This window comes from Solanum pennellii, chromosome 9, assembly GCF_001406875.1.
Source record: "Solanum pennellii chromosome 9, SPENNV200".
Lineage (NCBI taxonomy): Eukaryota > Viridiplantae > Streptophyta > Magnoliopsida > Solanales > Solanaceae > Solanum > Solanum pennellii.
In genome coordinates, this window is record NC_028645.1 from 74,447,900 (window position 1) to 74,459,905 (window position 12,006).

Below are 12,006 nucleotides of genomic sequence, written 5' to 3' on the forward strand. Positions count from 1 at the left end.
TGGGTGGTGGTGGACGGGTTGGGGGGGTCAGGGATCGGGTGAAAAAATAAAATTTTGAAATTGAAAATATTTTTTAAAAATCAATGTTTTTCCTTCAAAAAAAAATGTAATTTGAAGTTGGAGTAGAGTTTTGGAAAATATTTTCCTTAATTTATGAAGGAAAGTCATTTTCCTTAATTTTGAAGAAAATAAATTGATTTGCAAAATATTTTCCAAAACTTTCGTTTCAACTAAATACATTTATATAACGATACTAAAGATATAATCTATCAGAATATTTGTATCCATTAAAACAATAACAACACAATACGCATATGATAGAAATAATAGGTAACGATCATCCTTAAGAAAACATAGCGCCCATATCAACTGATCACTTATCTCCATAGCATCAATAAATTTTCTGGCTCTTGTAAAATCAACCCGAAAATTTCCATCAACTCTCTATCAATGGCTACTCTTGTTTCTTCATCCTCTCTTCTACATTCATCTTTCAATTCTTCTTCAACTCCATCAATCTCCCCTGTTTCCCGAATTTCACTTAAATTCCCTTCTTCTTCGCTCTCTTCGTCTCTCTCAATTTCCCCATCTTTCGTTGCATTTTCTCTGAATTCAAGGCGGGTTTCCCCTAATTCATACTCCAGTACTAGTGTTGTTCAGGCGAGTGGTGCAGTTGAGAAGAAGAAGGTGCTTATTGTTAATACAAATAGCGGTGGTCATGCAGTTATTGGGTTCTATTTTGCTAAAGAGCTTTTGGGATCTGGTCATGATGTTACTGTTCTTACGGTTGGAGAAGAGAGCTCTGATAAAATGAAGAAAACCCCTTTTACCAGATTCTCAGTTAAGATTATTATCCATTCTATTGTTAGTTGTTACTATCCAAAAAGTGAAAATGCATTTTTTGTTATTTTTTAAAATTTTTATGATTAAACATATTTTTTCGAAGTTTAACTTTTGAAGAAAAAAAATTACCAAAAAAGAATAGAATGCAATATAAAATAAAGTATATTGGTGCTAGTAGATACGTTAGTTTGATAAAGAGAATACAATATCAAAATTCAAAAATTTGAGTTCTTGAAAATTGTGTTGTGGAGAATATTGAACAACCTGAAATAGGAACTATCATATAAATTGGGACGGAGGGATTAATTTGATAATTTCTGTGTTTGTTTAAAATCTGGCTTAATTGTTTACATTTTATTGGCTAATTTCAGGAAATTACTGGTGCTGGTGGTCGAACAGTATGGGGTAATCCTGCAGATGTTGGGAAGATTTTAGAGGGTGAAGTATTTGATGCTGTTTTGGACAACAATGGTAAAGACTTGGATTCTGTAAGGTTTGTTTTTTTCCTTCCTCATAATACTTAATCATAGTTTTAGTTAACGTTCGAGTAGTGTATGATGCTTTTGGATTCAAATGCTCAGATTAGACGTTGTTGATCACATAGTATTTTCTTGTTTATGTAGTGATACACTAAAGTATTAGAAATGTAGGATGATGACTGACTTAGTTAGGTGGAATGTATACAAAACCTTATCCTGTCCCGTGGAGGTAGTATAGAGGTGGTTTCTAAAAGACCCTCTTCTCAAAGTAATGGAAAAGAAAATACGGCAGTAAAGAAAACATGACAACTAATAAGGAAAACAGTACATAGCATTCAAAGAAAAGAACATGAGAGTATCAATATGTGAGGATTGGGGAACTTACAATTTGCAGAAGTTGAAGAACTTAACTTCGCGCTCCCAAAGCAGTGAACTTAGCACTTTTCACTCTCTGCATAAGAACCATCAGTTACACATGTAATGGTGATTAAAGCTTCAGATACAGCAACTTAAAGATGCATAGTTAATCAAAGTTTCTAATATCATCGTTTCTACTTCAGTCCTGTAGCTGACTGGGCCAAGAGTTCTGGTGTCAAGCAATTTTTGTTTATCAGCAGCGCTGGAATCTACAAGCCCACAGATGAACCTCCTCATGTTGAAGGGGTACGATTAATGTTTTGCTTCCACCTATACAACAAGAATTTGCTTTGTCAAGTTAACTTGCGACCTTACAGGATGCTGTGAAAGCTGATGCTGGTCATGTATTAGTCGAGAAATACATATCTGAGATATTTGGTAGTTGGGCAAGTTTCCGTCCTCAGTACATGATTGGCTCTGGCAATAACAAGGATTGTGAGGAATGGTTCTTTGATCGTAAGTAAAACAAGCTTTGCATATATAAGCACTTCTAGTTTTTCTGCAAGGAATAATGTACGGCATTAACAAGACCTGTGTCTCATCTTTTTATCGTATCATACAGGTATTGTTCGTGGACGACCAGTTCTAATTCCTGGCTCTGGAATGCAGCTAACCAACATATCTCATGTCAGGGACTTATCATCCATGCTTACTCTGGCTGTCCAGAATCCAGCTGCTGCTAGTGGCCGCATCTTCAACTGTGTTAGTGACCGTGCTGTGACATTGGATGGAATGGCAAGATTATGCGCTAAAGCTGCAGGAAGCTCTGTTGAAATTGTGCATTATGACCCCAAGGCAGTAGGAGTTGATGCTAAAAAAGCTTTTCCTTTCCGCAACATGGTATGTATCCATATTTTCATAATTTATTTTCTGGGATACACCACTCAACTTTGCAATTTAGAATTGATATACCCTCGTGGCTCACCCCTTATCATACGAGCCATTTGTGTTTTTGTAACAAGGGGTATATCACGCTCTTTTCCCTTATTTATTGATAGACATATCCATGTTAGGAACATCTTGTTCTCTCTATTGAGATCAGTTCTTTATTACCACGGTGTGTTTCTTTGCAGCACTTCTATGCTGAGCCTAGAGCTGCCAATGAGATTCTGGGATGGAGTGCTACAACTAACTTACCGGAAGACTTGAAGGAGCGATATGAGGAGTACGTGAAAATTGGCAGAGACAAGAAAGAAATGAAGTTTGAACTAGACGATAAGATACTAGAATCTCTAAAAGTACCAGTTGCTGCTTGATAGCCTCATCCCACCATTTTTTTCCTACATTCTTCAACTTTTCAAATTTGTGCTACTTATAGAGGAATGAGCATGCCTGTCCATCTTCAGACAAATCATCCAAATGTTGTAAGAAATTGGTCAAATTCAACAACTGAGGAATGTGATTATATTACTCATCCATAATGCATCAGATCATGGCTGCAGCTGCATGAGATACTTGATCGAGGAAAAAAGGACTGTTTAAGATGTGTTGCAGGAAAATATTCTCCAATAACTCAAAGTATTGTAATAATACAAGTAACACATGAAATCGATAAAATTATAAGAGAAATATCAAAGAACGATTCTCAGCCTCCATACACACACAGGTTGGACCGAAGAAGTGTTTAAACCTGACACTTTTGGCAGGAAATGGGAATGAAATCTAACCTACACAATGATAAGAGTTATAAGCTAAACTAGCTTATAGCAAGAATTTAGACTTGGCTTATTCTTCCTGCTTGATATCAAGATCCTTGAGTCTGGTCTCCAAATCATTCTCATTATCGCCTCCTTCATCAGCCTCTTCGTCATAATCTTCTCCTTCAGGATCATTGTCATCCAAAGGACCAAGCACATGAAGTGAATTCTTAAAAATATCTTTAACCTCATCAATTCCTTCATCAGATATGAAGTTGCCATTGATGTTCAGGACCTTAAACCCAGGTTTGTTTACTACAGCTTGTGCCAAGCACCTGGCACCAGCTCTTCTTATTGCATTGGTACTCATATCCACTTCAGTTAATTGACCGTGACCATCTTCCAATGCCTTTGCAATTAATATAGCACCCTCATCTTTCAATTCATTCTCTCCCAACTTCAACGTGGTAAGAAATTGTTTTGCAGCAATACAGGCTGCCAGAGCAGGAGCAGCTTCAGCTGTGATGTCATTTCCATCCATCTCCAAAACCTCAAGGGATGGAGCAGATTCCTTGAGGACATTAGCAAGAGCTATGGACCCCTCATCCTCCAAATTCAGATAACTTAAGTAAATTTCAGTTAAGCCGGAAAAGATTGATAGTACTTTGCTTAAGGCAATTCCAGCTTCCACACCAAACATGTTGTCACGCAAATCAACCTTCTTTAAATTCCTACATTCTCCAAGTGCTTGTGAAAGAGCAACCCCACCTTCAGATCCTACCCTTGTAGATGAGCACCGGAAATCCTCCAATGCAGGAGAATGCTTCACAAGTTTAGAAATAGAAAAAGCACCCTCATCCCCTGTCATGTTATTGTGAAAATGAAGGATACGAAGTTTATCAGTTGAAGGGATTAGCTCGCAAACTGCCTCTGCTGCTTCCTCTGAAATGCCGTCATTCATTAAATAGAGTTCTTCCAAGTTCTTTTGTGACTTTAAAAGTGCCCCAAATGCCCTTATTCCTTTTTCACCTAGAGCATTGTTAGAAAGATCGAGATACCTCAGGTCACAGGCGTTCAAAGCAGAAGAAAAGATTTCCATGACTTCCAGGGCTTCTTCCTCTGGTCTACCTGCTACAAAGTCTGAAAGGTCAACTTCTGTCAATTGATCTTTAAGAGAAGACAAAATCGGTCCTGCAATTTTAGCAGCATCCACGCCAAAGCTTCTATTGCTGAAACATATCCTTTTATAATTATTCCCTGGTTCACTTAATGGTTTCAACAACTCAGACGCCTCTTCTGCGCTTATGAAATCCCGTCTACCTTTGGATATATCAAAAATAGTAGTTTCATTAGATGCTTTAACCTTCCCAGATACAATACCTTCTGCAGATTCCTTTGTCTGAGGGCCTCTTTTAATAACTTCTAACATGAGCTTACTAGATTCCTTAGCATAAAGTTGCACAGCAGAACTTCCATCGCCATCAGGCTCCTTGTCAAAATGTTGATTGGCAGAATCAAAAGCCAGAGCTTCTATTTGTTTGGCATCCTCTTCAGCTTCTTCTTTACTCAAAAGACCATATTTCCTGGATAGGATGGATGGAGTAATAAGATTCTTGGTCATTCTCTCCACAAGCATTAGCCTGGTACTCGAACTTGGGGGCCACAGCTTCATAGAGAATCCTGCAGAATCCATCTTCAATAGCCTGGAAAAGAAGTTGCAATCAGAAGATCATTTCATACAACAAAGGAAGTGTAAGGAGATGCTCAACCATATATTCTGTTTAAAATTTTGCAAAAATTATTCAAGGACACTCTAATAAACTTTTGAGTTTTTGCAGCACTAATACAGAACATAACGGCTTCCAAGTACAAGGAAAACAATAACAAATGTGCTTGGAACTGCTAAGTTGTTCGGACTCCACTTCCGGTATTGCATCCATGTCGACACGACATGGGGTGTGGATCCTTAATGGATTTGGTCAACCAATTTTGAATAATTTGACCAAAACTGACTGAGAAATTCAGTACAGATACCTGTGATTTCTGTAATCAAAACAAAAACTAGGATGAAATTGAAGAAAATGAAATAGCTTGTAAATAGAAATTTCTATGTCAGTCCTTTTTTCTTTTATTTCCTTTCCTTTTGGGATTCTCCTCTTGATTAGTATTTTCTCCACGGAATACCTTGACGTTTTCAACATAATGTCTCATAAAGGATCCGACATTTAGATATTTAAATTATTTTAGCTGAATCCTTGCACCGGTATACATATCCCTGGATCGTAAAATTTTGATCATAAAGGATCCGACATCTAGATCAACACCCCCGTATCAGACATCGCACCCGAGTCTGAGCAACTTACGGTACATATGTATGTTTTCAGCATGTCAGTGACTGAGCTCAAAAGATAAGCACTTCAACAATTGTCGATGTGCTTTTATTTATTTTTCCAATTAGTGAGCATTTTCTTTCCAAAAGAAGCACAACAAATTGTTCCACTAACACTATGGTGTGGTTGCCAAGAAAGGGGAAAGTGCCAGATAGTTAACTTTCTTGCATTTATGGAAGTTGTCTGAAAAATGGTAAAATCTTCCTCTATGTTAAATCCTCCAAAATGTGTAGGAAACTTAAAGGAAAATGAATCCTTCTACAGGCACATGCAAGAAAATGATTATCCAATAACTTTGCTAACATCTAAATAAGTGCAAAGATTATGCCAAAGCACCTGCGTGATCAGAATAAGATCAAATCAAATATGTCATTACTACAATCACAAATAATTTTATTCCAACCCACTTCAATAAATGATGACACCTTGACAAGATATACCTAGAGGCAGTGGCGGATCAAGATCTGAAGTTAGTAGGTGCTTCACTTTTTTTAACATTGAATTTTACTGTTCATTTATAATAAGTGCAAAAACTATTTAAACACAATAGTGAAAAACATTAACGCAAAAGTCATGTTTAATATTACTATCGGGAAAGAAGACTTTGAGTCACAAATTATAATGTACTCGAAGACTTTTCGCATTTTAAAATTAAAATGAGTAATAATAATATCTCTTACACTCGTGAATATCTTATGCTAAACATAGAAAATTAGACAGCTTAATAAGTATATAAAAATTACTTGTGGAGGATCAATCTCGTGACCTGTGGTACCGCAGCTTCAGCAGCCACTTACTAACCAACGAGTCACATCCAACAGTTATTTAACGGGTGCTTACTAATTAATTATATAGGTTGCATAGTATTTTTTATATACCTATATACATTTCACGTAGGGGTCCATGGGTGCTCGAGCACCCACGAAGCTCTATGTGGATCCGCACCTGCCTAGTGGTACTTTCCACAGGAAAGTACTATGGGAAACAAGACTAACAATTAACCACAAAGCATTACAGCAACAAGCTTTGCTATTTTCCACACAGCACTGTTCCATACTTTTGAGTTTCAACGAAAAAGGAAGATTTCTTCCATAGTCTATCATTTGAATAATGTTTCTTACAAGTATATATCCTCAGGATAATAAACATGAGTTGTCCACAACAAGCAAGTAGCAACAAACAGTTCTGAGATCTGACGTTTGACGTCAGTTAATATAAAATTGTTCCAATTTCTTGTCTTTTCTCAGCACCTTCCAAGCTTTTCAGTTGAGGTGCTGCAATGCACATAAATAAAGTACAAATGGCATCTTGTTTGCAGTCACTTGATCAGCAGAATTATTTTATCTCACTGCACTAGCAGAATGACCAATAAATGCAAGACTTCTAAAATGATATTAGTCATATGATAACAGTAAGGATCGTGCATATTGACATTCAGGTCATGGTCATAAGTTGCAAAACACAGACACAAGAGTTAGAATTACATATAAGCATCACACTGGTGCAATAAGGTAATATCTTCCTCAAACGAAACATCTCCCCTGTGCACCAAATACAATGTATTTAACTAAATGATAAATCATATATTTGATCCACATAAGGAAGTTGACTTCAGACTTTTAACCGTTACTCTTGTCAGTTGAGCAAATCTAAGCACTTATCATTAGAAGGCTAAGAGCTCTATTAATCTATTGAAGTATTATTGTTTCCCTTTTGTAGAGGGCCAAAAGGCTCACAAAAGGTGGTGAACTATTCCATTTTTGCTGTCATCTCATCTCCAAATAAAAAGGAAATGCATTTATGATAAGCTACTATCCATGATTCAAGATAACTATTCTTTTACTTCCCAAAGTAATTTCTAAAGTTTGTGAGCAAATATCACACAAAAACTCATTATGCTTGAGGCACCCAAGGGTGTGTCCCAGTGGTCAAGGAAGGGGGTTGAGAACCATGAGATCACGAGTTCATTTTCCATCAGCAGCAAAACACTAGGTGATTTCTTCTTATTTGTTTAAGCCTTGGTGGACAGAGTTAACTGGTAATTGTGTTGGTGAAGGTAGAAGATACCACATGGAATTAGTCAAGGTTTGTGCAAGTTGGCCCGGACACCACAGTTATCAAAAAAAAAAAAACTCAATATGCTCGCAACATATCTCAAAGTTTTTGAGTTTATAGCATTTGGTTTTTTTCCCTTGCATCAAGCAGTAATTCAAATAGAATTCAAGAGAAAATAAGAAATAGATTTATTGGCATTTTGTGTTGATTAATGGTAAATTTTTCAGATAGCGACAGGACTAAAGACTCCATCTTTTGATTCTCCCTCACTCCCTTCCTCTTGAAGCCGAAGATTGATCGATCATGGAATCAAAACAAATTTTGTACTATTTCATTTGTCCGGCGTTATGAGATAGAAGGAGCCATCAAGAACTAAGCATGCCTCTTTCAAATCACTGGGACTTCTCATGTTTTCTACAGAGTACTACAGAAAAACAAAAACAATAATACTTCTTTCGAGCCACTGAAGGTCTTAAGGAATAAGTGTAACCAGCAGAGACATGAATAAGAGTTCACAAATCCCATTATATCACATTTCTTCCATTTTAGTACAAACAAAATCCAACCAAACACCTTCATCCTTAAGGCCATCAGTAAAAAATGCATTTTCCTTCAATGTCCATTTCTAAATATACTAAACAAAACTAAAAACTGGCACATATAGAGCAGAACAGATACAAATGATTCACATTGTCTACATCAACTATTCTAAGATTTGAGGCATAACTCATTGAACTCCATCTAAATCTACACAAACATAAACTATATTCTAATTCAAATACTTAAAAGTGAGTCTTAGTATTCGTTAAAACGAAGCAGAAAATATCATTCAAATGATGAAAAAAAAGAAGGAAATGCAACCATAATTGAAGGAATAGACAAATGGAACAATACAAAACAAAATTAAACCTAAAATCTTCATGAATGAATGTAAACAGAGAGGAGTAAGAGGAAACTTACTGGTTGGAAGAAACCCTAGAAGTGGCGAAGAAGGATAAGAGAGAGATCCAAAAAAACCCTAGAAAAGAGAGGGGAGAGAGACGTGGAGTTGGAGTAAAGATAAAGAGATAATTAAAACTAATTCAAATACAAGTTATGTGCAATCATGATAGTCGTGTGCTACTGTCGTGAATTTTTGAGGAATTCGATTTGGAGGGAAAATGCCCCTTTTTTTAGGCCACAAAAAGGGCCAAAATTATTATTTTTTAACTATTTGAAATAGGAGAATTAACTTGTGTGCACTATAGTGTAAAGTTTTTTATACAATCAGGTAAATTTAACTGTAACAACTACACTCGTTAAATCTCATTTCTATTCTATTTCTTTTTAATATTTTAAAATATTCATTTATTTAATTGTTTTCTCGCTCTCAAACCAGGGGCGGACCCACATGGTGTCCGCCGGGTGCTCGAGCACCCATTAACTTCGTTACGAAATATATATATATCGATAGGTATTTGTATAAAGTTAACATAGAGCACCCAATGAATAAATTATATAGTTGGCCCAATGGTTCTAGGATGTCTACTTAAGACTCTTTTAATGTTGTTGTATCAAGGTTCGAATCTCATTGTTAACACATATTTTTTATAGTTTCACTTCAGAGCGAGCACCCACAACCTTAAAATCCTAGATCCTCATCTAGAGTTTTATGATCTCTTTTATTAATATGAAAATATCCATAAAAGGTCATTACCTATTGATATTTTGAGGAATTATTTTTAATTGCAGTAGATGTTTGTATCTGAATCTATTATTGATTCTTATGATGTTTTAATCTGATGTTGTTATCTCCGATCTCCAATCTCATTGTCTTAGCAACCTCTTGGTATGTTCGATTAAGATTTTTTATTACTTTGTATAATCATAATTCACTAAAATATTTTTTAAAAGTAATTTTTTGATCCGAAGATCATCTTATTAGTGTAGGCTAATGCCCAATTAGTACATAAAATAACAAATGACTTGGCCCAAAAAGTAGTACCCGGGTCCAAAAGGAAATAATATGTAGAGTTTCCAAAACTCTTCCATCAACAATATCCTTTCACTTGACTTTCTTAGAACCCTACCCCATTTCCATCCTTTCTCCGCCGTTTCTAAGTTGTCTCCTTCATGGTTGACCAAGTAATCTTTGTGATTTCCGACGTGGTATCATTCCATCTAGCTCCTTGAATGCCTTTGAAGTTCTACCTATCTCCCTCCTTGCTTACAGGTAAGATTTTCGTCCTTATCTCCTTCTTTTTCTTTCGTGTATGAGCTACTGATTCTCGTTCCCTTTCAGATCGAGGTGTAGTCCCAAGGGATCATAGGTGGGCTTTGTTTTTGCTCATATTTGACTCCGATTTTGCGCTTGATGCTCCGTTTATCCCTGGTATCATTAACCCCCAACTCAAATAATTTGACCAACAAGCCCCCTTTTTATTAAAGTTTTTTTTTATAGTTAGAAACTCTATTTGTAGCTTTGTTTTGCTCAGTTTTACTGTCCTCTAAGAGGCATACTTTATCTTGAAATATTTGTGCTTTATGCTTCCTCTTTTGTCTGATGTTTTGTAAATATGCATTCTGCTTATGTGACTACCTCCTTGATGTTTATTTATGTTATTTCCTTTATGTTCCTGCACTGCTTTCATTGAATGTTCATTTTGCGTGTTTTCACCTTCTAGTTGGTATATGCGCCTTTTCTATATTTAGATATTTCCTTGTAATGCTTGGTAGCTCTTGAAAAAATTGATAGTACTTTGTCTCCTGCGATTCCACTACTTCGTTAACCAAAGAGTCTACCGCAAAATTTCCTTCTCTAAAAGTATGTATGATTGAGGCATTTATGGTTTGAATGACCTTCCTGATTTCCTCAGTTCTTTCTAGTAAGTCCCACGATACTTTCCACTCTCGTTCCACCAATTTTTACGCATAGTGAGCCTGAATCTATTATAGCCTCTCTTAAATCTTCCTCTTGACAATAGTGAACTGCTTCTAGCAAAGTAAGAGATTTTGTTTCCATGTTTGTTTCCATGCTTTTTGCTTCGCCTATTCTTTTCACCCTTGCATAAAACAGGTCTCCTTCTGCATCTCTCACCACAAAGTCTATTGATCTTGCACCGGGATTTTCTTTTGTCTCCTCATCTGTTTTGCATTTTACTCTATTTCTTTCAGGTTTCCTTCAGATTACATAGTGGTGATATAGTTTAGGCTTGTACTCTTTTAGACTTGTGACAATCTGGGCCATGTGTCATTCCTAAGATGTATCCAGAGGTATAACACTTTGATGAGCTTCCTCACTGCTTCTTGTACTTGCATCACTATTTCATTGTATGTGGTAGTTCATTCATGCTTCAAGCTATTCCTCCTTTTCCATATTGTCCACAAGGTGATTGTTGTCATTGCACTCAACACCACTTTCAACTTGGCCTTCTGATTTTAGTTCCACCAGGTGATTATTAGGTGTTGTAATTGCTTGTTCTTCATATTTATACCTGCAAAATTAGCAAATTGCCTCTAAAGCATGATGTTTATGGAGGGTTGTTAGAAAAACATGTGTCATTATTTCCTCCTTCTTATCGGAATAACAACAACATCTAGACGCTATCTGAATTTTCATCATCTTCATATTGTCATCAGTCAAAATTCTTTTTTTCCACAACACCATAAGAAATTCACTTTAAAAGGTAGCCCCTTATTCCATACAAATGATAATATGCCTTCCTTTCATGTTTGGATGTCATTATTTCCTAGGCTGAATTGACTGTAAAATTACCTCTAATTCTTCTTCCATGCGTTAGTATTCTCCACATGCCACAATGCCCCTAGTTTAGTTCAATTATCAAACCAAAAACTAGAATTACCCGATTTAACTAGCCACCAAATGTTGTGCTCTATAGTATGCTTTTTTTTATAATACTTGTTCCACATATAGGATGCCCATAATGAAGTTGCTGCAGTTCTGAAATTCCATCAAAGTTATGCACGAAAAGCTTTTGATGCATCATGCAATGACCTGAATACTAAACCTCCCTTCTCTTTTGGAAAACACATTTTTTCCTAGGCCACCCAATGCTTCTATATCCTGTTGAGTTGCTCCAAAAGAACTTTGCAAAAATCTTTTGTAACTGGTCTAATACACCTTTAGGAGAATTCATAGCATATATAGTAAATAGAGTGGTATTAATTGTAACACATGTGCAATAA

General features: G+C 36.1%; 2 protein-coding genes and 1 long non-coding RNA gene across 3 annotated transcripts; 2 read left to right on the top strand and 1 right to left on the bottom strand.

Annotated features, from left to right (window-relative positions):
* Positions 1 to 296: 296 nt before the first annotated feature.
* On the top strand, positions 297 to 3,167 carry LOC107031047 (chloroplast stem-loop binding protein of 41 kDa a, chloroplastic). Its single transcript, XM_015232245.2, has 6 exons — positions 297 to 840; positions 1,215 to 1,336; positions 1,883 to 1,985; positions 2,057 to 2,195; positions 2,302 to 2,579; positions 2,813 to 3,167. Exons 1-6 carry the CDS (start codon positions 451 to 453, stop codon positions 2,993 to 2,995), a joined length of 1,215 nt encoding a protein of 404 aa, XP_015087731.1. The 5' UTR covers positions 297 to 450; the 3' UTR covers positions 2,996 to 3,167.
* A 102-nt stretch (positions 3,168 to 3,269) lies between these two features.
* Positions 3,270 to 8,953, bottom strand: LOC107031046 (RAN GTPase-activating protein 1). Its single transcript, XM_015232244.2, has 2 exons — positions 8,782 to 8,953; positions 3,270 to 5,079 (listed from the first exon to the last, which is right to left on the bottom strand). Exon 2 carries the CDS (start codon positions 5,067 to 5,069, stop codon positions 3,465 to 3,467), a length of 1,605 nt encoding a protein of 534 aa, XP_015087730.1. The 5' UTR covers positions 5,070 to 5,079; positions 8,782 to 8,953; the 3' UTR covers positions 3,270 to 3,464.
* Positions 4,991 to 5,507, top strand: LOC114073978. Its single transcript, XR_003574452.1, has 2 exons — positions 4,991 to 5,128; positions 5,215 to 5,507. It is a non-coding gene; the product is annotated as an uncharacterized LOC114073978 (long non-coding RNA).
* Positions 8,954 to 12,006: the final 3,053 nt, after the last annotated feature.